The 26,796-nt window shown below is 37.8% G+C and overlaps 1 protein-coding gene across 3 annotated transcripts in view; it reads right to left on the minus strand.

Moving 5' to 3' along the window:
- The window catches only part of LOC126284816 (lysosomal alpha-mannosidase-like), a 264,961-nt gene that overhangs the window by 145,586 nt on the left and 92,579 nt on the right, over positions 1–26,796 (minus strand). For 2 of the 3 annotated variants that reach the window (XM_049984023.1, XM_049984040.1), the window contains one exon: positions 15,261–15,466. In XM_049984023.1, the coding sequence (XP_049839980.1) occupies positions 15,261–15,466 (206 nt within the window). Of the gene's footprint in view, positions 1–15,260; positions 15,467–20,943; positions 21,099–26,796 lie in introns of those variants that run through there. The other variant, XM_049984031.1, reaches the window with a different exon arrangement.

The following is a 26,796-nucleotide window of genomic DNA, read 5'->3' on the forward strand; positions in this document are numbered from 1 at the left end:
CATATTTGAAACATCTTGGGCTTTTATTTTTACCTCCACAAAGATGTTTTAGTTTATGGCTGCTTAATTTATTTGTGGCAAAGAGGAGGGCTATTCTGTCTTCATTCATTTTCATATCCATCTTATTTCCTGATTTTTTTTTGTATCAAGAGTTCTGGTAGGGTAGCCATATCCCATCTTCTTCTTCTGTAGTGGTCAATCCAAGGATTGGTTTGCAACAGCTACAATGGCAGCTTGTCTCAATTCTGGGCTTCTTTCAGCTTTTCTCTTCATTTCTTTATAGGTGTCACATCCCACATCTTTCACGATTTGACCCGTGTACCTCAGTTGTGGTCTTCCTCTTGGTCTTTTTCCCTTGACATATCCATCTATGATTGTGTTCAGGAGTTCTTTATGTCTTAGTAGACGGCCTGTAAATTGCAATCTTCTTTTAACAATGAAAGTCCAGAAGCTTCCCTTCTCACCTGCTCTTTCCAGAACCACTTCGTTTGTGACCTTGTCGATACATTTTATTTTGACCATGCGTCTATAGCACCACATTTCAAAAGAATTTAGCTTCTGGTCTTCCTCTGTCCCGAGAGTCCATGTTTCACACCCATAGCATGTCACATTCCACACATATGATTTCAAAAATCTTTTCCTGGTTTAAAAGCTTATGCTCTTAGATGTTAAGATGTTTTTCTTCTTGTTAAAAGCAGCCTTTGCTTGAGCAATTCTGCCTCTCACTTCTGCCTTGCTCCTTCCATCTCTGGTAATATTACTGCCCAGATAAGTTATTTTATCAACTTGTTCAAGCAGTTCATTGCCTACATGAACTTGGACTTTCACTTGATCTTTTTTGTCCCATGCCATTACTTTTGTTTTTGTTTTATTAATTCTCATATTATATTCTTCCCCCATAACTTTATCCATTCTATTCAGTAGGACTACAAGATCTTCTTCACTTTCAGCCAGGACAGCTATATCATCGGCATATCCCATATTTGCCATAATCTCTCTCATTTAAACACATTTTTTCATAATCTTACAGCTCCCATATCTTCAGGCTCATTGGGTGTTTCTCTCCATTTCTTAATTTTTTTTTTTAATTTTGCATACACAGTCAGAATTCATTTACACATTGGGCAATAGGGACAACTGATTCTATATCAACACAGTGTCTGTCGGTTATCTTAGAAATCTTGGCTTGGTGGTTAGATGTGAGTTCATTCCAGTGCCAGTACTTACTGTGAATCGTTGCTTAAGATTTTATGATGGGCAATGAGGATGAAGATTAAACACAACTAAAAAATAAAATAAAATCTATGTGCACATATCTTACGAATTGCAAAGCCTTTTATTCCTGGACTGGAGCAGCACATTCAGATGCTCATAAAGCAAACTGCTCAATATGGAAACGTGGCTTTAGCATCGCACATAGTGGCAAGAACTATTGTGTACAGTGCATGAATACTTAAGGTATTAAATTATTACCATGTATTTTTTAAAAAAATATGTATCTTTCTGTTCAGCACATAGTAATTGGTAATTGGCAATTTTCTGAGTTGAGTTCTTGTATTTTCTTATAGGTCACAAAAGCAAAGCAGATGATGTGATTACTTAATCCAAGACAACTGCTTTCTTCAGCTCTCCTCACATGAGCAGCCTAACAAACAGTGACATGAAAGCCATTGATGGAGAACTTTCGTTAGTCTACCATGCAGTACAACACAATCTAAGCCATACAATATTGGACTGTGTGATAAAACTTTCAAAAAGCCTGTTCAGTGCATCTAACATGCCAAAGAAAATAATTTGTGGGCAAACTTAAGCTGAAATGATCATAATGAACATATTGGCCCCAAGAAGAGTGAATGATTTTTTGGAAGTTTTAAATCACCACAAAAAGTGTAGCATGTTCTTTTCCTTAGCAACAGATGTCTCCAGTCACTTAACAGGAAAATGTTTCCAGTTATATTATGAATTTTTAGCAGCATTTAAAACAAATTGTTGGATTTCATAGAACAGGCAGATAAAACTGCAATGCATGTTCATAGGTTGCTAAAAAACTTAGTGAAGTCAAATTATTTGAATGTTAGTAATATATCATAATACTGTGGTGATGATGCCAATATAAATTGTGGCAAGCACAATTCAATCATGAAACAATTAAGTAATTAGAATGAAAAAATCCTCAAAGCTAGTTGTTTTAACTATGTACTTCATAATTCCATGAAGTGTGCATGCAATTGTTTACAATATGTAGTTGTTGAAGTGTTAGTGTTGAAAACATATAGTCACTTTTCATTTTCCACCAAATGAAGGGAAACATTAAAATAGTTTTTTGAATTTGTTGATGTTGAATGGACTGAAATCCTGTGACATGTAAATACTAGATGGTTATCTCTCACACCTGCTGTAGAAATGCTTTTAAAAATTAGGAGCCTATAAAAAGCTATTTTAAAAGCATAGATGATTCAAATTGTCCTAAGGTTTTGAAAAAGTATTTTTGTGATGAAAATACTGAAGTAAACTCAATTGTTCAATCTTACAGTAGTTTCTTTGTGAATATTAGAAATGTTTTCATTCAAAAAGCAAAGTATATGGAAAATTCCAATCTTAGTATTATGGAATCTCATGATGCAAACTGTTGGTAATAAGTAAAGTTAGACAGTTCTTGATTCAAATCTGAAATCTGCTAGTTAGAACAATGTCATTAATTATATGATTCTTTAAATTCTTACTTGATTAACAAATTTGTTAATAATTTAAAGTGTTTAACCCCACTATGTCAAAAAAGGGAATCACCATTCAATTACATGCACAAAGTTATGGAATATATGAAGCTGGATTGTATGAATGAAGATGAATTATATAAGGAATTTTGTAGTTCCAATTATGCGATTAAATGTGTTGTCTCTTTAGAGGGTAGCATTAGCCAGAAATGGATAAAAGTTGTAACTAATTTGAAATCAAATAATGTGAATTCTGAAAAGTTGGGTAAGCTAGTAGGCTATGTTATGAATATACCAGGAAGTAATGTTCACGCCAGGAGAATATTTTCTCATATGAATAATAAGTGTATAGATATAAGAAACAGAAGTAGTGAATAGTGAATAGTGTTTTATTCATCTCATAATATACAATTTCTAATAATATGATTAGTGTACAGGAAACACGTCAAAAAATGGATAACACAACTTAGGCCTAATTGGTACAAAGAATTTTAACATTAATATAAACTTTTATTTTTCTTTCCTCCCTTTTGTGAAGGACAGCTACATTTACACACAACACTATATGTAAATTTATCCCGCTCGAATGTTCAGTTCATCCTTCATGAACTCCTCATCAGTGTAGTAGCAGCGTTTGACAAGCGTATCATATAGTTTTGTTTTCAGTGTCTCTAGGCTCATACTAAGAACATTCTTCCCTTTTAGCATGTTATGAATTTTCATTGCCGTATACTGAGGAGACTGCGCATATAGGTTTAAGCGATGAGTGGGAAGCATAAAATTGTATTTGTTTCTCGTGTTATACGCATGATTGAAACAGTTTTTCTCTAATAACTCTAAATTGATGATAATATCATAGATGTATAAGGAGGGAACTGTTAATAACTGTTGTTTTTCAAATAGTGGGCGACATGATGTCTTTGGATGGGCAGTACACATGCTCCTTATTATTCTTTTCTGTAACTTTAGTATGCACAATGTATTGCTTGAATTTCCTCAAAAAATAATACCATACCTTACAACTGATTGAAAGTAGCTGTGGTATGCAATTTTCCTTGTATTCATGTCTGTTGCACCAGCTAATATTTGCATAGCAAATGCAAAGCTACATAATTTGTTTAACAGGTAGTCAACATGTTTACTCCAATTTAAATTTTTATCTAGGTTTAACCCTAAAAACTTCACAGAATCCACTTCTTCCATATCCTGACTTTTATAAATTATTTTAATTTCTTGGGACTTTGACTGTTTTGTTCTGAACTCGACCATGTGGGTTTTGGGGATGTTCAATCTTAAGCCATTCAGTTGGAACCATGTTTCTAGTTTGTTCATTGTGTTTATTATGTAGAGAGGGATGTTTTCTGGCTCCTGGTTTTCATTTAATACAGAAGTGTCATCTGCAAATAAAATTGATGGAGTATTTATATTGTTCGGTATATCGTTAACATAGAACAAAAACAAAATAGATCCTAGAATCGAGCCTTGAGGGACACCCTGGGATACTGTTTTCCATTTTAAATAGTAAGTTGCTGCATTTGATGAGACAATCACTCTTTGTTTCCTAAATGATAAGTACGAAGTAAGCCAATTTAGAACATTACCCTTGATCCCATACTTGTCAAGCTTATAGATGAGCAGTGCATGATATACAGAGTCAAAGGCTTTTGTGAGCTCACAAAATATTCCTGCAACTTTATTATGGTTGTCTAATGATGTGCTGATTTTGTCGATAAACTTGTTGATTGCATCAGTAGTACTTTTGCCACGCTGGAAACCAAATTGGTTTTCCTTAATAATATCATATTTCTCCATAACATTTCGAATCTGCAGAGCAGCAGCATTTTCAAAGATTTTTGATAAGACCGGAAGGAGGGAGATGGGATGATAATTCCCCATATCCTCTCTTGACCCTTTTTTGAGCAACGGGTTTACTTCTGCATACTTTAGCACCTCTGGGAAGCTTCCTTGTTCAAAGGATTGGTTTATTATTTTAGATAGTGGGAATCCTATTATTTTACACACAAATTTAAGAACTTTTGCTGTTATTCCTTCCCAACTTGCAGAATTTTTTTTTTAGTTTTAATATAATGTTTTCTACATCTATTGTTGACACTGTTTTGAATTTTGTGAGGCATTCAGAATTATGATTTAGTTCATCATTTTATTAAAATAAGTTTTTTGTGGAAACATTTCATTGAAAACACTTAGAAAATCCCTTAGAAATGCTTCAAAATTTGCTGTGCATGAAATATTTTTATCAAAGTGCCATTCTGTCTACTTGAGCTTATCATGGAATAGAGTCAAAGTTTCTTGGTTGAAGATCCTTTTTACATAAGCTTTTTTACATGGGACTTCTCTACCTGCTGTGAGTAGCTCAATGAATAATGCTGAATGATCAGAAATTCCTAGATCTAGACAAACTTTATATCCATCTTGAAATACGTAATTCGTTAAAAAATTGTCAATGCATGTAGCTGACTGAGCATTTTCTCTTGTAGATTCAGAAAAATTTAATTGGAAGCCATATTTTTTATTAAGTCTGTAAATTTTGATAACTCACATGTTTCATTCAGTGCACTGATGTTGAAACCAGCAGCAACCACAATTTTTTTACTCTTTTCTTTACTGAGGTATTCTAACAAACTCTGTAATTTACGTAGGAAATGCTCAGTTGTCACCTTCACTGGGATTCTATAAATTGATATTATAACAACATTTAAGTTATTATAATAACATTTAACTCAACACAGCAACCCTCAAAAATACTCTTTTCATTAAAACAATTGTACAAACCTAATCAAATGTGAACTGCAAATTGCCATGAATTTTCCTTATTCATGCAGTTAATTTGCTAAAAATGATATAAAACTACTGACTGAGGCAAAATCTTTGGTAAAATATGTGTATTTGAAATGTGTAATTAAATAGTTTTCTTTTACAAATACTGCTTTGATTTTTGGTGAAATTTCACTGACGTAAGGCTCTACAGGTTGCGTGCAGCTGTACGGTACATAACACGCTCGCAAGCCATCCTGTCTGGAATGCTGACAATTTGCTTGGTCAGTAGACACACGTCCGGCAGCACTGCGATGGAGAGTACTCCACTGGCCACCATCCACAGTGTGCAGTATTAACTAGCGTGTCCTCGGGTGCGAATGTCTCTTTTCTTATCTCACCATGTAGCCTTCAAGATGACTATAATTAGCCACTGTTAGGATGTGACACAGTGATGATGAGTACACATAGTGTGCATGTTTTATAATCCATCTTTGTTAATAAAATTGATTAAACTTACTTCTCGTGTTTGCATATTGCCATACCTCAAGAACTCACTGCTTTCAAATCCTGACAAAATATTTCTTGTAATTATCATCCGGGCCACAACACAAACTACACCCCCTTATACTGTGCTCTTAATCTCCCTTATTTTTTGTCAAGGATATCTCCCTTATTTTCTTTTAAAAAGGTTGGTCCTCCTAAGTCCAGGTTGTAAGCAATTAATAATAAAACACCATTTTATCACAGTTATATACCTGATGATCATTTAAATTTTTACCTATTGTTACTTTGCATAAAATTTCAGGAAACTATGAAACAAATTCACTATCAAGGCCTTGCTTCTCCTTGTAAGGTGCCTCTTATGTGAGGAAGACATTTTTACCAGTTTTAATAAATTATCGTCTCCTATTGATGTATTCACGCTAGTTAGGAAGTGCTGTAGTCCGTAGTTGGCCATGAATGGGAGAGCCATTCCCACACTGGCTGGCTAGGTGACGAAGCGACCATATGTCACGTGTAGTGGGGTGGGGCTCGGCGCTGGAGCGTAGCAACAAGCTTCAGCCTGGGAAATATACATGGCAGGAAGTACCATCATCTTGGCGACAAAGTCACCGATTTCGTTTATTTATATTTAATAGTTAAAGTCATTTATGACAACATGAATGCTAGGAGGAGCCTCTGGATGTTTAAAGTTATTTATCATAATTTTGCCTCGTTAAAATTCACAGCCATTCAATAAAAATTGCATATCTTAGGAAGTACAAACTTGATTGGAAATCCACGAATTGTGACGAAACTAATAAGAGATACAGACTGCGTGCCAAAGTCAGCAGTCGGCGTTAAGAGCTCTTCCCGTCTTGTTCGATGGTAGCCATGCTCTCGGTTACGAGTAGTTTCATTATTGATCTAATAGGAATAAAAATGATATTACAGCATTCTGAATGTTAATTTTGAGTAAATAGATACCCCAAAGTTAATTGACAGCAATTTCAGATAATTAGCTTCCACCGACTGAGACATCCAATGCGCCAATCAAGAATCTGCATGGGACGACATTTACGAGAGCTGTACCACACACAGGTAGGAGGAAATCCGATGACACAACCCACCAAGGCAGATCAAGGAAGGTCCGACTTACACTTGCAAATGCTGGGTGGAAATGCTGACCAGTTATACTGTACGTCACATATACCACCCTCTACGAACTCGTGACTAAGCTGAGTGATAACAGAATCAGTTAGAAGCGAAGGGATCTTGCATCCTTCAATGGCCATTTGGAGAATTTCACATTTACATTTCCATCTTGAAAACTGTCCATCAGATGGCATAGAATCTTTGCTGCCATGTACATCAATGTGACATTTTTCAGCTCGAGCTTTAATAATTGGCCCAGAAAGTGGAAGATCTTTACTTTTACTAACAAAGAGATAGAGGGGCTGGCCAGTACTTACCTCAGCTCAGTACAGCCGATAGATACACAAAAAACAGAACCAAGAATTTACGATCCTAGCTTTCGGAACAAATGTTCCTTCATCAGGGAGGAGAGAGGGGAAAGAAAGGGAAGAAAGGAAAGTGGATTCAGTTACTCACAACCCAGGCTATGAAGCAACAGGGAAAGGAAAACAGAGAGGGTAGCGAGGATGGAGGCATGGTTGTCAGAGGGAAGCCAAAGATTATCTTTATACTATATACCTCTTTACTTGTATGCATCCTCTTTGGTTTGAAGCTGCACAGTACTTACAGAAGAATATCTTTGGCTTCCCTCTGACAACCATGCCTCCATCCTTGCTACCCTCCCTGTTTTCCTTTCCCTGTTGCTTCATAACCTGGGTTGTGAGTAACTGAATCCACTTTTCCTTCTTCCCTTTCTTTCCCCTCTCTCCTCCCTGATGAAGGAACATTTGTTCCTAAAGCTAGGAATGTAAATTTTCAGTTCTGTTTTTTGTGTATCTATCGGCTGTACTGAGCTGAGGTAGGTACTGGCCAGCCCCTCTATCTCTTTGTTTCACATCTTTATATGAGATTTTCCATTAATCATTTAGACCTTTACTTTTCTTCATTATAAACCATCTGTAAGGGCATTTGCCAAGAACTGCCTTTTCCTCATTTAGTCATTTTTTCTGTTCATTCCCACATCATTTTCAACTGTGTTTACAAAGCTTCTATGTTTATTCTCTTCTTTCACCCATCCCCTGGTTGTTCCTTCAGGTACACCACACTCCTATGTTGATAAACTTATTTTCTTTTCACCATTCTTAACACAATCAAAAATAATTTTTATTGTATCACTTGCAGACCACTCTTTCCATTTTTGTGGCATTGTTACAAGCATATAGCAATCTATAAAATGAATGAATAATTCATGATCAACATGATGATAGTGTTCATTTTAATTATTGCCAAGCACTGTTGCATAGACATTTTGTTGACTGCATCAGAACAGTAGCTGTGATGTGTATTCCATGCTTCTGTCCAGCAACAATCCTGGCATGTTGATAAGACAAGCCAATGGCTAAGTTTAACATGATTCATCTATTTTGGTTATTGTTTAGAGAGCCTGGAGGTTGCAGCAGTAAATTTTACTTCAGAAATGCTACATGCACACTGTAATAAGATTTTCTTCAAGTTCATAAAATATACTGAGAGGTGGAGAAATCATTCATAAATAATATTTTAATTTGGGGTATATACTTAATACAATGTTATATCAAAGGCTGTTGTATATCAGAACACATTATATCGGGCTTCTACTGTATGTGATATATGTTGTGATGGAGCAGTTAAAATGCCTCACTCCTTGAAGATGTACCTACAAGATGACTGATGTTGAATACTAATACTATTCTTATTGCTCAGTTTAGTGTAATCAGCAGCTTCTTTCTAAGCAAGTAGTTATCCCAGAAAATTATTCCATGAGATATTATTGAGTGAAAATACAAGGGGTGTTTGAAAAACCCTTGCAAAAATAAAAACTACTTACATGTTTGGGGTAATCCTTTTTTATTTTTTGAAATAGTCTGCTTTTAGACTTATACATTTTGTCCAACACTGTTCTAATTTGTAGATTCCTTCTGAATAACAGGAATTGTCCAAGACTGCAAAATAGCTATTAGTTGCTGCAATCACCTCCTCATTTGAATAAAAGCTTTGTTCCGCCATCCATTTTTTTCAAATTGGGGAACAAATAGTAGTCCTAAGGAGCCAAGTCTGGAGACTAGAGGGGATGTGAAATGAGTTAGAATCCTATTTCCATTAATTTTGCAACCACAACTGCTGAGGTGTGTGCTGGTGCATTGCCGTGATGGAAAAGAACTTTTTTGTGATTAATCGCCCTCATTTTTCTTGCAGCTTGGTTTTAAAACAGTCCAGTCACAATGAATGATATGCACCTGTAATAGTTTTACCCCTTTCCAGATAGTCAATGAGGATTATCCCTTGTGAATCCCAAAAGACAGTCGCCTTAATCTTTTTGGCCGAAGGAATGGTCTTTGCCTTTTTTTGTGCAGATTCTTTGTTGCTAACCCATTGTTTAGATTGTTGTTTAGTCTCAGGGTATAGTAATATATCCATGTCTCATCCACAATGATGAAACAATACTTAAAGTCCTGTGGATTATTCCTGAACAGCTGCAAACAATCCTTGCAACATTTCACATGTTTCCATTTTTGGTCAAGTGTGAGCAATTGAGGAACCCATCTTGCAGATAGCTTTCTCAAGTCCAAATGTGTATGCAAAATATTATGTAACCATTCGTTCGAGGTGCCCACAGCACTAGCAATCTCACACACTTGAACTCTTCTGTCATCCATCACCATATCATGGATTTCATCAATGATTTCTGGAGTTGTAACCTCCACAGGGAGTCCAGAACGTTCAGCGTCACTTTTGCCCATATGGCCACTCCAAAAATTTTGAAACCACTTATAAACTGTTCTAATCAAAGGTGCAGGGTCACCGTAATGTTTATCAACCTTCTCTTTAGTCTCCTGAGGCGTTTTGCCTTTCATAAAGTAATGTATAATCACCACACGAAATTTTTTTCGGCCAGTTTTTGACAGTCACTCGACTTCCTTGATTCACACTAATGCCAAACACAAAGAAATAAACCAATATGACTGAAACTTAGTGTGCATTCTTTCCAAAGATGCTACTAACTAAACATGACCTTGATACACGCTGGTGATGCCATCTCTTGGAATTTGCATGGACTCTTCAAACGCCCCTCCTATGCCAAATATCTTTAGACATTGATTCATTTGCTTCCAAGGCTAACAAGGATAGAAAGGACAAAAGCAGTTGTAGCTAATTGTTTGAAGAACCTACTAATATGCTTCTTACAGTTTTATTCAGAAGTATGTACACCTAAAAAGCCAGAGCATTCTACTCTGTTTATTGACTCCTGTTCATGTAGTACATCAGTTGTTGGTGTGACTCTGTCATATAGAATTGAATAAAATGTGTTTCCTCCAAATTTAAGGAGAGTCCATTATCAGAGTTTCTTTGAAAACCATGTATAAAACGTACCAATTCTGCTTGATAAATGGTAAGTCGAGATCATTCACATATAGAAGGTGCCACTCCTAAGAGTCATCAGATGTTTTCTATGGTATTTTGGCAAATATTTGCAATTTCACTTTTCAATGTGTATCTGGACTCATCCCACACAAATACTGCTCATTTTATTTTTCCCATGACCCCAGCTTAAATGTGAAGCAACAGTTTGTTTCCCATTAAAAACAAAATGATTTTTAAAGTGGAATTTTATATGCACCTGATGTAGAGTGGTCCCAGATTAGTTTATTGCAATTATCAGTGTGCATTAATGGGGACACTAAAACACAAAGGATAATCAGTGACTCAGCAAGACTGCCACATGGTAGTAAGAGTCAGGCCAGGTGAGGCAGTGCTATTGCTGCTGGATTACAATTTATTTATCATGTTTTAAAGTCCTTCTTAATACATACTGATAAGACAAATATCACATTAGACTAGTTGCAGACTATTCTATTGAATGGTCACTTCAGATTCCACTGAGCAATTTGTCATATTTAGTCAAACAAATCTTGGCCCAAAAAAATTGCGTTGTATACAAGATCCCATGCCAGTGTTGGAAATTTTTATTGGGCAGACATGTTACACTGTGCAAGTATGCTGTGTTGAACACCATCAGTCTACACATATGGCCAGACATGATAAATCAGTGGTAGTGGAACATAGCCAGAACATGAGATATCACATGTTTTATGAGAAGACTGAAGTTTTATCCTCAGCATCATTATTCTGGGATTGTGTTTTTAGGGAGGACACACATTCTCACAATGCAACATCTTATCAACTGGGACGTCAGTTTTCAATGGAGCTTGGCCTGTAATCCAGCATTGTTTGCCATTAAATTAAAACAGGAGAGACAAAATCTTCAAATTTATGACCAAGCACAGTACACTGCAGACAGTTAGTTCAGCTTCTAGCCACAGGAGCATCTGGCAGCACTGTCATTGTCCACTAAAGATAAGTGGAAGGCTACCAGGAGGTGTGGGATTTGAGTACTGCTTCCATCCAACTGTGAGCATATCTTAGAACATGCATAGTTCCTGCTCCTGATCTGACAAAAATTTCAATGTCATCACATGATTCTCACCAGTCACATCTTATAGCAGTGACAACAGCACCTACCACTAACTGAAGATATGGAACAGTTGTTTCGATGAAATGCTGTGGGACTCAGCCAGGCAAGTACTAAAGATGTTAAAAAAGTTCAAGATACTCACAAAAGTAAAGTGAAAAATAATGTTAGTATATTTCATCAAAATTTTGGGGGATTGAAGAATAAAATTGATGAGTTTCTGCTTTGTTTAGAAGATATAGAAACTGAGAATGTAATAGATGTATTATGCCAGTCTGAGCATCACATTGTCAGTGATATGCAAAAGGTTAGCATCAATATGTACAAATTAGCTGCACATGTAAGTAGAGATAATATGATGAGAGGAGGAGTTGCCGTATATGTCAAAAGCTTCCACAGTGTAAAAAATTTAGAAACTAAAAATTTTTGTGTAGAGCAACATATGGAAGCATGTGCCACTGAACTAAAACTAAATGATGGCACTTTCGTAATTGTAACACTGTATAGTTCCCCTCAGGGAATTTCCAGCTATTTCTAGAAAACGTGGATGCCTTGTTGTGCTATCTGTCAGACAGGGGGAAGCAAATTATCATTTGTGGGGATTTCAATGTTGATTTCCTGAAAGAGTGTAATAGGAAGAATGACCTTGTAGTATTACTCAGCTCTTTCAATTTGAGCTCCATCATTGATTTTCCTACTCGGATAACAAAGAATAGCAGACATTGATAGATAACTTTTTTATAGACCAAGATAAGTTTAAGGGCATAAATGCTTATCCTGTTGAGAATGGTCTTTCAGATCATGGTTCACATCTAGTTACAGTACATGATATAGCTCCATGCAGTAACCAAATCAGAATTTCAAAGCAGTGCGTTCAATTAACAATATAAATATGGTAAACTTTAGGGAAAGCCTAAAGCAGCTAGACTGGGATGAAGTGTATATGAAACCCGATGCAAACTTGAAATATAACTTATTTTACGATACATTTTTAAGGGTATTTGAAAATTATTTTCCCAAGAAAATAGTTAAACATAACTCCAAGAAAACATATAAAAAACCTTAGGTAACTAAAGGAATGAGAATATCTTGCAACCATAAAAGAGAACTGTATCTAACAGCAAGAGGGAGTACTGACCCCAAAATTGTTCAGTTTATAAAAACTATTGTGTGGTACTAAGAAAAGTTATTAAAAAGTCCAGAAGCATGTGTATCATGTGTGAGATCAGTAACTCTGATGATAAAATTAAACCAATTTGGAATGTTATTGAAAGGGCAACAGGGCAACCAAGAGCAGAGGAAGACTTTAGTGCAATAAAACTGAATGACAAGTGCACTAACAAACAATCAGAAATTGAAAATATTTTGAATAATCATTTTTTAAATGTTGTGGAGAAAATAGGATCTAGATCTTCACTAGAAGAGGCAAGGCTATTAATAGAAGAGGCCATACCTGCGCAGTTTGAAACAACTGTAATTCCACCAACCTCTCCCTCTGAAATCAGTAAAATAATAAACTCACTGAAAAGTAAAAGCTCTTACGGAATTGATAGCATTTCCAGCAAAGTACTTAAAGCTTGTTCCCCACAGATAAGTAGGATTCTCAGCCACGTATGTAATAGCTCTTTGGAGCAGGGTGTTTTCCCTGATAGACTGAAATATGCCATTGTAAAACCATTGCATAAAAAGGGGGATACGTCGGATGTCAACAACTACCGCCCAATCTCTCTTCTAACAGCTCTATCAAAAATTTTTGAGAAAGTAATGTATTCAAGAGTAGCCTCCCATATTTGTAAAAATAAAGTACTAACAAAATGTCAGTTTGGTTTTCAGAAAGGCTTTTCAACAGAAAATGCTATATATGCTTTCACTGATCAAATATTAAATGCTCTGAATAACCGGACATCACCCATTGGTATTTTTTGTGATCTCTCAAAGGCCTTTGATTGTGTAAATCATGGAATTCTTTTAGATAAGCTAAATCATTATGGTTTGAGTGGGGCAGTGCACAAATGGTTTAATTCATACTTAACTGGAAGAATGCAGAAAGTTGAAATAAGTGGTTCGTGTAATGTTAAAACAACAGCTGATTCCTCAAACTGGGGTGCTATCAAGCACGGGGTCCCACAGGGTTGGTCTTAGGTCCTTTACTGTTCTTGATATACATTAATGACTTACCATTCCACATTGATGAAGATGCAAAGTTAGTTCTTTTTGCTGATGATACAAGTATAGTAATAACATCCAAAAACCAAGAACTAAGTGATGTAATTGTAAATGATGTTTTTCACAAAATTATTAAGTGGTTCTCAGCAAACAGACTCTCTTTAAATTTTGATAAAACACAGTATATACAGTTCCGTACAGTAAATGGCACAACTCCAGTAATAAATATAGAATTTGAACAGAAGTCTGTAGCTAAGGTAGAATTTTCAAAATTTTTAGGTGTGTCCATTGATGAGAGGTTAAACTGGAAGCAACACATTGATGGTCTGCTGAAACGTCTGAGTTCAGCTACGTATGCTATTAGGGTTATTGCAAATTTTGGTGATAAGAATCTCAGTAAATTAGCTTACTATGCCTACTTTCATTCACTGCTTTCATATGGCATCATATTCTGGGGTAATTCATCGTTGAGTAGAAAAGTATTCATTGCACAAAAACGTGTAATCAGAATAATTGCTGGTGCCCACCCACGGTCATACTGCAGACATCTATTTAAGGATCTAGGGATCCTCACAGTAACCTCACAGTATATATATTCCCTTATGAAATTTGTTGATAATAATCCAACCCAATTCAAAAGTAATAGCAGTGTGCATACCTATAACACCAGGAGAAAGGATGATCTTCACTATGCAGGGTTAAATCTGACTTTGGCACAGAAAGGGGTAAATTATGCTGCCACAAAAGTCTTTGGGCACCTACCAAACAGCATCAAAAGCCTGACAGATAGCCAACTAACATTTAAAAATAAATTAAAAGAATTTCTAGATGACAACTCCTTCTACTAATTGGCTGAATTTTTAGATATAAATTAAGGGAGGGGAAGGAAAAAGAATATAAATAAAAAAACAAACTTAAAAATTAGTGTCATAAAAATATTTTGTGTAGTGTAATATCTTGTAGAGACATCTTGTATTAATCTGACACATTCCACATCATTACGAAGTGTCGTATTCATGATCTATGGAACAAGTATTATTCTAATCTAATCTAATCTCTTATCTATTATCTGGTGGCAAACCCAATAGATGTGTTTGCAGCCCTTCTGGAGCCAAACTGTTATGGGCTAAGTAAATTGTTTCCATTTAAATGTGAGATTATTGTTCAGCACACTGCTTTTTTCGGCATTTTTGAAAGTAAGCTGGGTGATAATTATTTAAGGCTTAATTTTAAACTTTCGTATAAAGAGTATTAACAAATTATTTGGTGACATCGAAGCTAAATAAATATAAATACAATGCAGTTAATATTCCTCTTAAGTATTGGTGTTGTCCACATATAAAATAAGCATCCTTACTTACTATTTACGTCCGCTCCACTTGTGAACAGAACAGTGATAGAGTGATACAGTGAATGCCTGAGTGCTCAGTACAGCATATTTCTATAATACGGGCAAAGATGTGGGTGTATGAACTTACCTAAGTTAACACTCCCTTGCCAAATCATTTGTGTTGTTTTTGTTGCAAAGCGATTATTGAGGTCTTGGTAATCAGCTCTTGCAAAGAACAAGCCATCATATCCGAACTGGCTGAACAGGGATGCCATTTCCCGAGAATGTCCAAATGGGTCAATCTGCCATCCTACATGAGGACGACCACAGGCTCCAAATGTGTCATTCAGTTTCCTGAGAAATGGTTATGTTAATTAAGATCCTCTTAATATGTTAACACAGACTTACAAAGCCTTGAGGAATGACATAAATGAATCAGAGACAGTTGTCCATAAACGACATGGATTACATAAAAACCACTCCCATTCCTGTGTTAAAATAAAATATATCCATCCTTTCTGGGTACACTTCATACTAAACACTGTGACTTATTCACTAGTGACAATGCTGTTACACAGTATTTTTTTTCCATTATCCCCTCATGAACATTGAACATTACCAAGGTGGGATGGCTTGCATGTCATTACTGCACAGACAGCCACACCATAGGTGCATCTAAATTGGGTGGGTATCTGTGAAGACATGAGACAAATATATGGTTCCCTTTTGGGCAACAGCATGGTGACTGACCGATCTGTCCTAGTAACATTATCCAACATGGCTCTCTGCTGTTGGTATTGTAAATGGTTGAAAGCAAGGAAAAACTACAGCATTTATGTTTCCCAAAACTGTGCAGCTCTATTGTATGGCTTAATGATGATAGCAGCCTCTTAAGTAAAATATTACAGGGGTAAAATAGTCCCCATCTTGAATATCAAGAAAGGGGCTACTCAGAGGGATGTTGTCATCAGGAGAAATAAAATTAGCAGTCAAGTGGTTTCATGTAATGTACAGATAGTTTAGCAGATTGAAAAAGAGAGGTGGATAGATTGAAACTAGATGTGGTGGGAATTAGTTAAGGGTGGTGGCTGGAAGAAATGGACTTCTAGTCAGGTTAGTAGATGGTTATCAACACAAAATCAATGCATGAGTAGTTTTTAGCAAGAAAAGAATTTCTAATAAAGAAAAATTTGTTAACATCAAAGCTAACTTTAATTTTTAGGAAGTCTTAAGATATCTGTGTGAAGAGAAGCCTTGTACTGAAGTGAAATATGGACATAAACAGTTGAGACAAAAATAGAAGAAGCTTTTCAATTAATGCGGTGCTGCAGAAGAATTCTGAAGATTAGATGAGTAGACTGAATAAATAATGATCAAGAGACGAGATTGGTTGGTGGGGCACATCCTGGAGCATCAAGGAATCATCAAGTTGATACTGAAATAAGGCATGGAAGGCATAAATTGTAGAGGAAGACCAATGCTTGAGCACAGTAAGCAGGTTCAAAGGGATGGAGGCTGCAACAGCTAATGCAGAGTCAAAGGAGCCTGCACACATTATACTCTTGTGGAGATCTGCCTCAAACTAGTCTTAGGGCTGAAATCTACAACATAGCATTTAAAACTACCTGATGAGTTTATTTTATGTTAAGATTAGTCCACCTTTGTCAAATAAGTAATTTATTAGGGGAGGGGGGGGGGGGGGGAATTTCATAAAATTACTATACTACAAAAAGATATATATTTTTTGTCTTTGTGAATACATGTTATCATAATTTGTTCTATTGTGCTTTTGAGTAAACATCATTTTTTGTAAATTATTTTGGATTAAATTTTCTATGTTTTGATCTTAATATGACTATATATTTACTGTTGTATGTTGGAACAATGTTAACTGGGTGCAGCTGTCTTGCATGTGTGTATGGTGGGAAGGAACAAAGGAGAACTGTAAAGTTTTCTGGAGTTGCATTCAAATGGAATGTATTTCATTGGGTGAACATTGTAAATTTATGGTAGCAAAGCATCTAGAACTATTAAGTATGAAAATTATATGCGAATCTGTTTTTTTCTATGTTATTTCAACCAAAATTGATTTCCAGACCTAAAAGAGAACCTGATATGCACACAGAAGAAATTCAAACAATAGATTTAAGGGGATCCTTAAAAAACAAAATGAGTATTTTGTTGTTAAAACTACCACTAGAGCTGGCCAACAATATTTTATCTCCATAAACATTTATTACAATGAACGGTCTTCCAATTGTACACATCTTATATTAAACGCACATTTACTGTACACAATGTAATCTAACAGGATCAAATAAAATTCAATTCACTTCAACAAAGGAGGTCATTAAAGTGGTGCCATTGTGACCAGAATACTTGTACGTTTGGATTTTTGACAGAGTTTACATTTCAGGTGCTCAGAAAGCATAGAATTATGTTGCAAAGTTAAAAGATTTTAAACAAAATACAATTTTACCTACTACACGTGGAGGAGTTTTGGAATGATGCAACACTATGGACATACATGGTTGTAAAAGGTTGAAGAGTTATTACCAAAGTTGACATCACCTACCCAATCCAGGACAATAATAAGCTAAGTACCATACCAATTAAAACATATATTTTTGTATTTTTTCAGTGCAGTGTTGTGTGAACATTTTGACCAATTTTTTTCTTGCATTGATAATTTATGAACAAATTTACAAAAAATGGATAGTGATCAGAACAATGAAATAAATATGCTGAACCTACCAGCTTTAACTAGTGATGCGCGCAGTCCGGAACCGCGGGACTACTACGGTCGCAGGTTCGAATCCTGCCTCGGGCATGGATGTGTGTGCTGTCCTTAGGTTAGTTAGGTTTAAGTAGTTCTAAGTTCTAGGGGACTGATAACCACAGCAGTTAAGTCCCATAGTGCTCAGAGCCATTTGAACCATTTGAACTAGTGATGTTTCAGGATGTATTAGATAATAGTCAATCTAAACAGTTAAATGAAACCAGTGCAGACTCAGGATTTTTTAAGAGTAGCGTGTTAGATTCGAGTCCAGACCATGAGAAACAAGTACAGTCGCATGTAAGTGAAAAATGCAAACAGTTTAATTTACAAGATATGTTTACTGCATTAATGTAGTCAATGGAAAAAATAGTGAAAAACTTGAAAATCAGTCATCAATGGAAAAAATTTATGGAAAAAACTCGAAACGTTAATAGTTTCAGAATATAATCTCATTAGAGCAGAGCTTAATGCACAAATTTCTAATGTTAAAAAAGACTTAGTTGGTGTGTTTTCTCAAGTGAAAGCTACAGATGAATGTGTGAAAAAAGTAGAGGGGTGGGTAGAGGCTTCAGAGTCCAAAATACAATTTTTAGAGACAAAAATAGGGGAAGTGGACAAGGATCACAGATGTGAGATAGGTGCTGAGAAATGTGAATGTGAAATTTTGAAGTTAGATGTAAAGATGCTGTTGGAGACACTAGATAACAAGCTGAAACCTTTATAAATAATCTATATGAAAAAATAGACAGTGTTGCCTCAGATGTAGATGAAAAAGTTCAGACGATAGCCGATATAACAGACTCAAATGTGTTAGACTTACATAGTGATGTCACTATATTCAAAAAATAAGGAAAACAGTTACAAGATGGGGCTTGTCTAAAAACATTCTTTAATGTAGGACACCCAGGCTATCCTATGATGTCACTTCCCTGGTGACAAACAATTTCATCAAGTTGATTTTACACAACATTACTGTTATAGCTTTCCACCTGGTATGAGTGATGAATTAAAAATTAAGTTCATTAAAATATCATTAGAAGGGGAAGCCTTGTCATGGCCCAACCAATTCGACTGTAGCAATTTATCCATGGGTGAACTTGAAAAGTGTTCCTTGAAGAAGTTTCGGTCTGACACTGAACAGGCAAGGATAAAGAGTGAGTTTTTAAATGGTCTGATATACTGGAAGCAGAGAGGGGGTATGAAAGAGTTTTGCAAAGACCAGATCATGATACTTGCACATTTAGACCAACCTTTTGGTGAAGTAACTCAAATACATGCACTTAAGAGATGGCTACCAGAAAGAATGTCTGCTTGTGTCTGTGTATGTGCGGATGGATATGTGTGTGTGTGCGAGTGTACACCTGTCCTTTTTTTCCCCCTACGGTAAGTCTTTCCGCTCCCGGCATTGGAATGACTCCTTACCCTCTCCCTTAAAGCCCACATCCTTTTGTCTTTCCCTAATTAAAAACAAAGATTCCAAGACTTACCAAGTGGGAAAGCGCCGGCAGACAGGCACAATGAACAAAACACACACACACAGAATTACTAGCTTTCGCAACCGATGGTTGCTTCTTCAGGAAAGAGGGAAGGAGAGGGAAAGACGAAAGGATGTGGGTTTTAAGGGAGAGGGTAAGGAGTCATTCCAATCCTGGGAGCGGAAAGACTTCCCTTAGGGGGAAAAAAGGACAGGTGTACACTCACACACACACACATATCCATCCGCACATACACAGAGGTGCCTGTGTATTAACTGGACAAACAGCTGCAGATATAAAGTATTTATTGAAAACATTGCAGACTTTATTAGGGTCTTTAATTGTGTTTCCTTCATGTCTTATATTTACAATTTCAGTTTCTGGCTTTGGTGTGGCATTTCGAAATTGATTTACAATTCTCGATGAGGTCTTGGATATATTGTTTGATTGAGCTATTTCACTGCTGTATATCTGTTTTCTTAGATTTGAAAGCTCTTTCTTAAAGATTTTCTTGGCTTCATTGTACTTGGCCTTAAAAACCTGCAGGTTTGTTGACTTGTGTAACACATCCACGTCCTGGATGTTTTGCCTGAGTTTTATCATATTTGCTGGAAGTTTCAGTCTGTTGGTTTTTGCACTTTAGTTATGGGTGAACACTCTTTGTATTTTCTTAACAGGGCAGCATCTGTCAAAGTGTCTTAGCAAAGTATCATAGAATTTGGCCCATTTGTTTTCAGATCCTTCAGTCTGGTAAACCAGATCCCAGTCCTCTATAGCTAACTTATTTCTTAGGGCAAGGATGTTACCCTCTTTTAGGATTCTTTTATTTTTGATAACTTTTGTCATTTTTGGGATGCTTGTGTTCACATACTGTGGTCAGAGTAGTGAAAATCCATATTCCAGCACCTAACACTGTCTTTAATATGTTTACATAGTATAACGTAATCAATTCTGCTAGATGTGGACTTCGTTACTCTGGTATCACTATTTACTACATTTATGGGATTATATGAGTTAAGAGTATCTATTAACCTGATATGACACGAACTGGAAGATTTTGCCTCAATATTCAGATCACCAAGTATAGTTAGGTCACTGGGACCACAATGTCCCACTACTCTACTAAACATGTCTATGAAGCTAACTACATCGGCCTTTGGTGGATGATAAATCCCAATAACTTCATGTTTTCTCATAACCTCTCTACACTCTTTGGTGTGGACTTCAATGCATGTCACTTCAATCAAGCCTTCTTTGTTGTACTGGTCTAGATACTTTATTTTCTTGTACTCGAGATTATCACTAATGTAAACTGCCACATCACCACCCTTATGTTGCTGTCTACAATAACTATTTGCCAAGGAGTAGCCCCCTAGTTTACAGTAAATAATTTCATCAGATTTTAATCCATGCTCAGTTAGCACTTCTATATGAGGTGACTGTTCATTTACAAAAACCTGTAATATATTAAGCTTATTTCTAAGGTACTGTATGTTTCGGTGCATGAACCTTAGTGGTATTTTTAACTGGTCACTCTGATTATCTTCCTTTAAAATGCACTGAGTTGGTTCACTTACATAAGTTCTGGATCCAGGCATTAAAAGTGTTCCTGTTCTTTGGCGATCTTGCATTTCTCGATCTACTACCCAACCTGGCTTCTGTCTGTCTAGTTGTCAAGGTAGCTGTTGAGGTTCCTTCTTGCTCCGTACAGTCCGAGGAGTTGCCGAACTGCCTGGTGTTGCAGTAACTGGAGTTGGATACTCCACCACATTTGATTGAGTAAGTGATGCTGAAGAGTCTGCAGTTGATGCCACAGCTTCTGTTGTTTTAACTAACTGACTTGGCAAGTTGTTTTTACCCAGTCCTGGGAATTTGTTAGTTGATTTACTTTCCCACAAAAACATGTCACTTTGAACTCTGGGTTTTATTAGTCTTGAGGATCTTCTAGGAGCACAATGTGTTTCTGGACTTTTGAATATCCTGTTGCTGCAAACTGATCTTCCTACTCCATTGTTCATTACTGTCCTCTTGAAAACATTTTGGTTGATTTCTGGTACTGTAATTTTTTCTTGCTGTGGTATTATTTGCTCAGTTCCATCTGGATCCTTCCACTCAAATGATATTGCACGCTTTAGTTGATTTTTTGGACAGATGACTTCAAGTAAAGTTCTGGCCATTTCTTCCTTGCCATTAGCATTTAGGTGTAGTCCGTGAGAACTGTACCAGTCTCTGTTCTCTGGGACTTTTACAAACTGAGTGTTTTGGTAAGATTTCACTATTTCGGCTATTTTCCTATTTGTTCGCCTGGTTTCATCATTCACACAAGACCAGTTTTCAAGATCATGTCTATGGGGTATCCCTACTATGATTACATTTATGTGCTGAAGCTTAATTAATGCTGATGTTATAGCATTTAATGCCTTGTCTGCTTGGTTTTTGGCTACATCATTTGTGCCACCCCAGTTTATAACTGTGCCATTCATTGTGAGATTCTGTAAGTTGTAAGAGCTTTCAAGTATTGAAGTTAATGGTGCACCTGGTATAACATTTCCTTGGATTACGAAATTATTATGATTTTGATGCATTAAGTTAGCTGCAACTGATTGCCCATGGCTGTCTGCAAACACTGTTATTCTTTTTTTGTGTTTAGGTGAGCTTTTTATGTAACTGTTGTGTCTGTTGTATGAATGTTTCTTGCTACTTATGTTCTTGAACTATGAAGTTTTTATTTACCTCAGTAATTTGTTGTTCACAATTTTCATCTTTTTGAAGCACATCAAACCTGTTCCTTGTCGTAATGTATAACGAGGCATCATTCGCAATTTTTTTCACAGCTTTAGATGTTGTTTTTGGCGTAATATACTGATTGGTTTTGGGAGTGATTTCGCTTGTATAGTTTTTGTTTTTGCATGATTTGGAACCTTTTTTTGTCTATGAGTATGTCACCATCATTTTGTAACTTCTGTCGTGGGAGCTTGTCAGATTTACTTTTTAATTCTTTAACCTCATCAATGAGCACATTGATTATAACAGGTTTGGCCAACATTGTACTGATTTCAGGAGGCCAAACTGGAGTAACCACAATCATAATAGAAATACTAATAGTAATGACAATTTGAACTAAGAACATAACAACATCATGTTGGGGAGGAATGACAGGGATCCAAATAATTTCAGAAATTATCAGGATGTAGGACCAAACCATAGGGACCATCAATCCCTATTCCTATCATCATTTCTGTTCCTAGAATTTCTATTCTCATAAAAACGAGAAGAGAAATTCTGGGAACAGGAATGGTGATAAGAATTTGGAGAATAGAGGTGGACAGTGGACTAATAATAACCAGTCCCTCCACATGTGAGAGTTGATGATAGTAGAGGTGATAGGTTAAACTGAAACCCTCTCGGTTGGCGGAAACATTGGTGAACATTCATTTTGGGCAGTAAACAGAAACATAAAACCTATAAAACACTGATTATATAAAATTCAGAGAGTTAACACTTATCTTATTATTTTTATGAGTACAAAAATAATGCAGGAGGATGTTTTTCTGATTTTAGAAAAAAAAAAAGTTTTTCAATTATTCGAAAGTGTTAAGGTAATGGAATTTTACAATAAGTAAAAGTATATCAAATTATGTTGAATACCCTGAGTAACCAGTAAACATGTACATGTAAAAGGTTGTATAACTTTAGGAGTAATGAGATTAGTACACGCAGTAGACGCAATTTTTAATAAATTTTGAGGAAATATATGGGATAAGATAAGATAAGATACTTTATTGTCACATAACATGTTTTTATACAATCATTCGATTAAGAACATTGGTGACTCATCAGTCTTTAACCTAAGTTGTTACAGTATTTTATACAGGGTGATCCATTGATAATGATGAGCCAAATATCTCACGAAATAAGCATCAAACAAAAAAACTACAATGCCTGAAACTTGTCTAGCTTGAAGGTGGAAGCCAGATGGCACTATGGTTGGCCTGCTAGATGGTGCTGCCATAGGTCAAACGGATAACAACTGCATTTTTTAAAAATAGGAACCCCTATTTTCTATCACATATTCATGTAGTATTTAAATAAATATGAATGTTTTAGTTGGACCACTTTTTTCGCTTTGTGATAGATGGTGCTGTAATAGTCACAAATGTATAAGTATGTGGTATCATGTAACATTCCACCAGTGCAGACGGTATTTGCTTCGTGATAGATACATTACCCGTGTTAAAATGGACCGTTTACCAGTTGCGGAAAAGGTCTGAGGAGGATGTTCGGGTCGGTTTCACCAAACAACACTCCTACTTTACAGTGGTTCATTTATTCATCTCTTTACACAAACAAGGCTTACACAGAACTGGAGGGCAGAACTGCACAGTGATAATGTTTAGCTTAGTTCAAAGACGATACTCAGATCGATACTCGTGTCGACCTCATCAGAGCTGCACAGCCCTGCCCCCCCCCCCCCCCCCCCCCCCCCGCCCCCTGCACAGTACGGAGTACTCTTGCGAGGCCGGGGAGGGGGGGGGGGGGCTGTGACTATGGCATCGACAGGGGTGGTCTGCGGGTGCCGGACCACGGTCAGCTTGACAGAGTCGTTGGGGAGCTGAGTGGCTAGATGTCGTGACAGAATGTCCGGCCACTTAACCTGGAAGTCTTTGAAGCATGCCGGGCAGCATACTGGGCTTGCTGGTCGAGTGGTAACAGGTAGTCTGGCAGTTTGTGGAAGGAACGAAGCGACGATGACGATGTCTCCGGTGGGTGTGGCGAACATACAAAGCATGTCCAGGTCGACGTCAGGCGAGAGGGGAGCACATTTCACCAGGTGGCAGGAAATGGCGGAGGTTGTGTCATGAGCACCGGATGAAGAGAAATACATGACAAACAGTGTATCTTCACATAGTATTACAGAGATATTGTGGATTATGTCCAGGGAACAGGCACAAACACCTCAAACAAGGGCTCGTTCGAGACGGTTGGAGAAGAGCTGGAAGTCACTCGACCGAGTGTGTAAGTCCGACGTGGAGGGAGTGGTTAGGGCCTCGTGAGCCACGACAGTGAGTGGCGTGGTTTTGGCCTGAAGGGGGGTAGAAGCGGGCTCAACATGAGCAGGCTTAAGACTGTTGAGAGAGACTGTAACAGCTGAATCTTTTATCTGGATGTCATAGGTGCTGGCTGTGCGCTTGAGAACTCGGTGAGGGCCCATGTATGGAGGTTGGAAGGGAGCACAGACAGTGTCATCTCAGAGCATGACATACTCCCAACTGTCCAGAGATTTCGGGATGTGAACCTTAGGGCGGGAATGGCTGGTGGGCTGAAGGATGGGGAGGTTGATGAAGTGGCATCTGAAGAGGTCCACGAAGTAAGGTAAGACAGACTGAGGGAGAGAAGTGGAAGGGCTCACAAGTTCGTCAGGGAGAACAATGTTCTGGCCGTATATGAACTTGGCTATTGTGCCTTTGAGGTCTTCCTTATAAATTGCACAAATGCTGAGTAGCACAAGGGGAAGGGCCTCCATCCATAGAGAGTCGTGTCATCGAAGAACCACCTTGAAAGTGTGGTGCCAGCATTCAACTAGTCCATTACTTTTTGAGTCATATGCTGTGGTATGGAGGTGCCGGATACCGCAAATGTTTGCGTGTCCTTGTTGGTAGGTTGGAGGTTAGGCAGTGCAGAGAGGACTAACAGTGAATGATTGGCATCAACTCATGAAAGAAAATCAGCAACTATATTGTCAGCACCCTTTTTGTGTGTCTGACATCAGTGGTGAACTGAGATATGAAGTCCATGTATCTGAAGCGGTGAGGTGGCGGGTCAGCTGGCGGGTTTGTAATGGCTGCAGCCAGGGGTTTGTGGTCTGTTAAAACATAGAAAGGGCATCCCTCAATGTGTCTTAAAATGCTTCATCACTTTATAGACCATGAGCAACTCCCTGTCAAACATAGAATATTTCCGTTGTGCATTGGTGAGCTTGTGCGACAATAATTGCAGAGGTGAAGTTTGGCCATTGACTGTCTGGCTAAGGACAGTGCTGATGGCAGTATCACTCACGTCTCTGGTGATGAAAAGCTGCACATTGGGATGAGGATGTGAGATGGTGCAGGCCTCGGCAAGAAGATTTCTGAGGGCAGTGAAAGAGTCAGTCATAGCAGGGGTCCATGGAACGGGCCCAGATCCAAACATTTTGGTGCCTGGCAAGGTGTCCGTCAGTGGAGCCTGAATCTCCGCATCCTGAGATAGATGTCAGCGATAATAATTAACTGTCCCAGAAAGCGCCAGAGCTCTTTGAATGATGAAGGTCTGGGTAGCTTTAGTATTGTTTGTACATTCTCAGGGGCCGGGGAATTGCCATCTGCAGAGACCCGAAAACCAAGAAGAGGGACAGCGGGTTGATGTAGCTGCAATTTTTCCTGGTTGGTCTCGATGCCTGCTCCCACAAGAATTTTCATAACAGTTTGCATATGTCAAATATTGTCCTTGACAGAGGAGCTGAACACAAGAATGTCATCAAGATATGCAAAGCAGAATTTTGGGTCGAATAGCACTTCGTTAATGAAGTGTTGCCAGGTCTGGGTTGCGTTTTCCAGACTGAAGGGCACGAATTGAAACTGAAATAACCCGATTGGGGTGGTGATTGCTGTCTTCTCGATGTCTTTGGGAGCCATGGGGATCTGGTGGTAGGGCCATTTGCAATCAATGACAGAGAACGTGGCCGCACCTGCAAGGGAATTGGTAAAGTTGGCAATGTTGAGTACGGCATAGGTGTCCATAATTGTTCATGCATTTAGTCGACAGTAGTCTCCGCACATCCAAGGGACTCGTCTTTCTCGGGTGTCATATGTATGGGTGTAGACCAGCTACTGGCAGAGGGTTCAATAACACCTGAGCTTAGTAGTTCAGAAATCTGATTTTTAAGGTTGAAGAGGTGCTTGGGACAAAGTTGACGCAATTTACCGGAGATCGGGGGACCTGGTGTGGGGCGAAGCTCGTGAACTGTGCTGTTGGTGATGATGGAAGTGTTGCCAGCAGAACGGGAAGCGGTCTGTTTACAATGTGTGGCAGGCAGCGCGCAGTTGTGGTCTTCGGAGCCACTCGGCGGATCCGATGGGAGCCGAGGGGGCAAAGTGGCCCAGGAGTCAACGCAACAAGATGGCCGCCAACGTGAAGCAGTGGTGCCGTGGTCAGGTAGGCTCGGCAGAGCTCGTGAGCCGTTACTGAGTCCATTGACCGATTGTGCGGCCTGTGGCAGCACGGTCGCAGGTGAAACGCTTCGTGCGAGTGCACTGTTTGTGTTGTATTTGGCGATTGCAGGGCAACGCGCAGGAGCTGAATTTACATAGCTCGAGGTGCTGTCAGTGAGGGGCGAGGTAGGAGGTGTCAGTTCGGGAAAACGTGACGCTCGTCGTGCAAACACAATCGTGTCT

This window comes from Schistocerca gregaria, chromosome 1 (assembly GCF_023897955.1).
Source record: "Schistocerca gregaria isolate iqSchGreg1 chromosome 1, iqSchGreg1.2, whole genome shotgun sequence".
Lineage (NCBI taxonomy): Eukaryota > Metazoa > Arthropoda > Insecta > Orthoptera > Acrididae > Schistocerca > Schistocerca gregaria.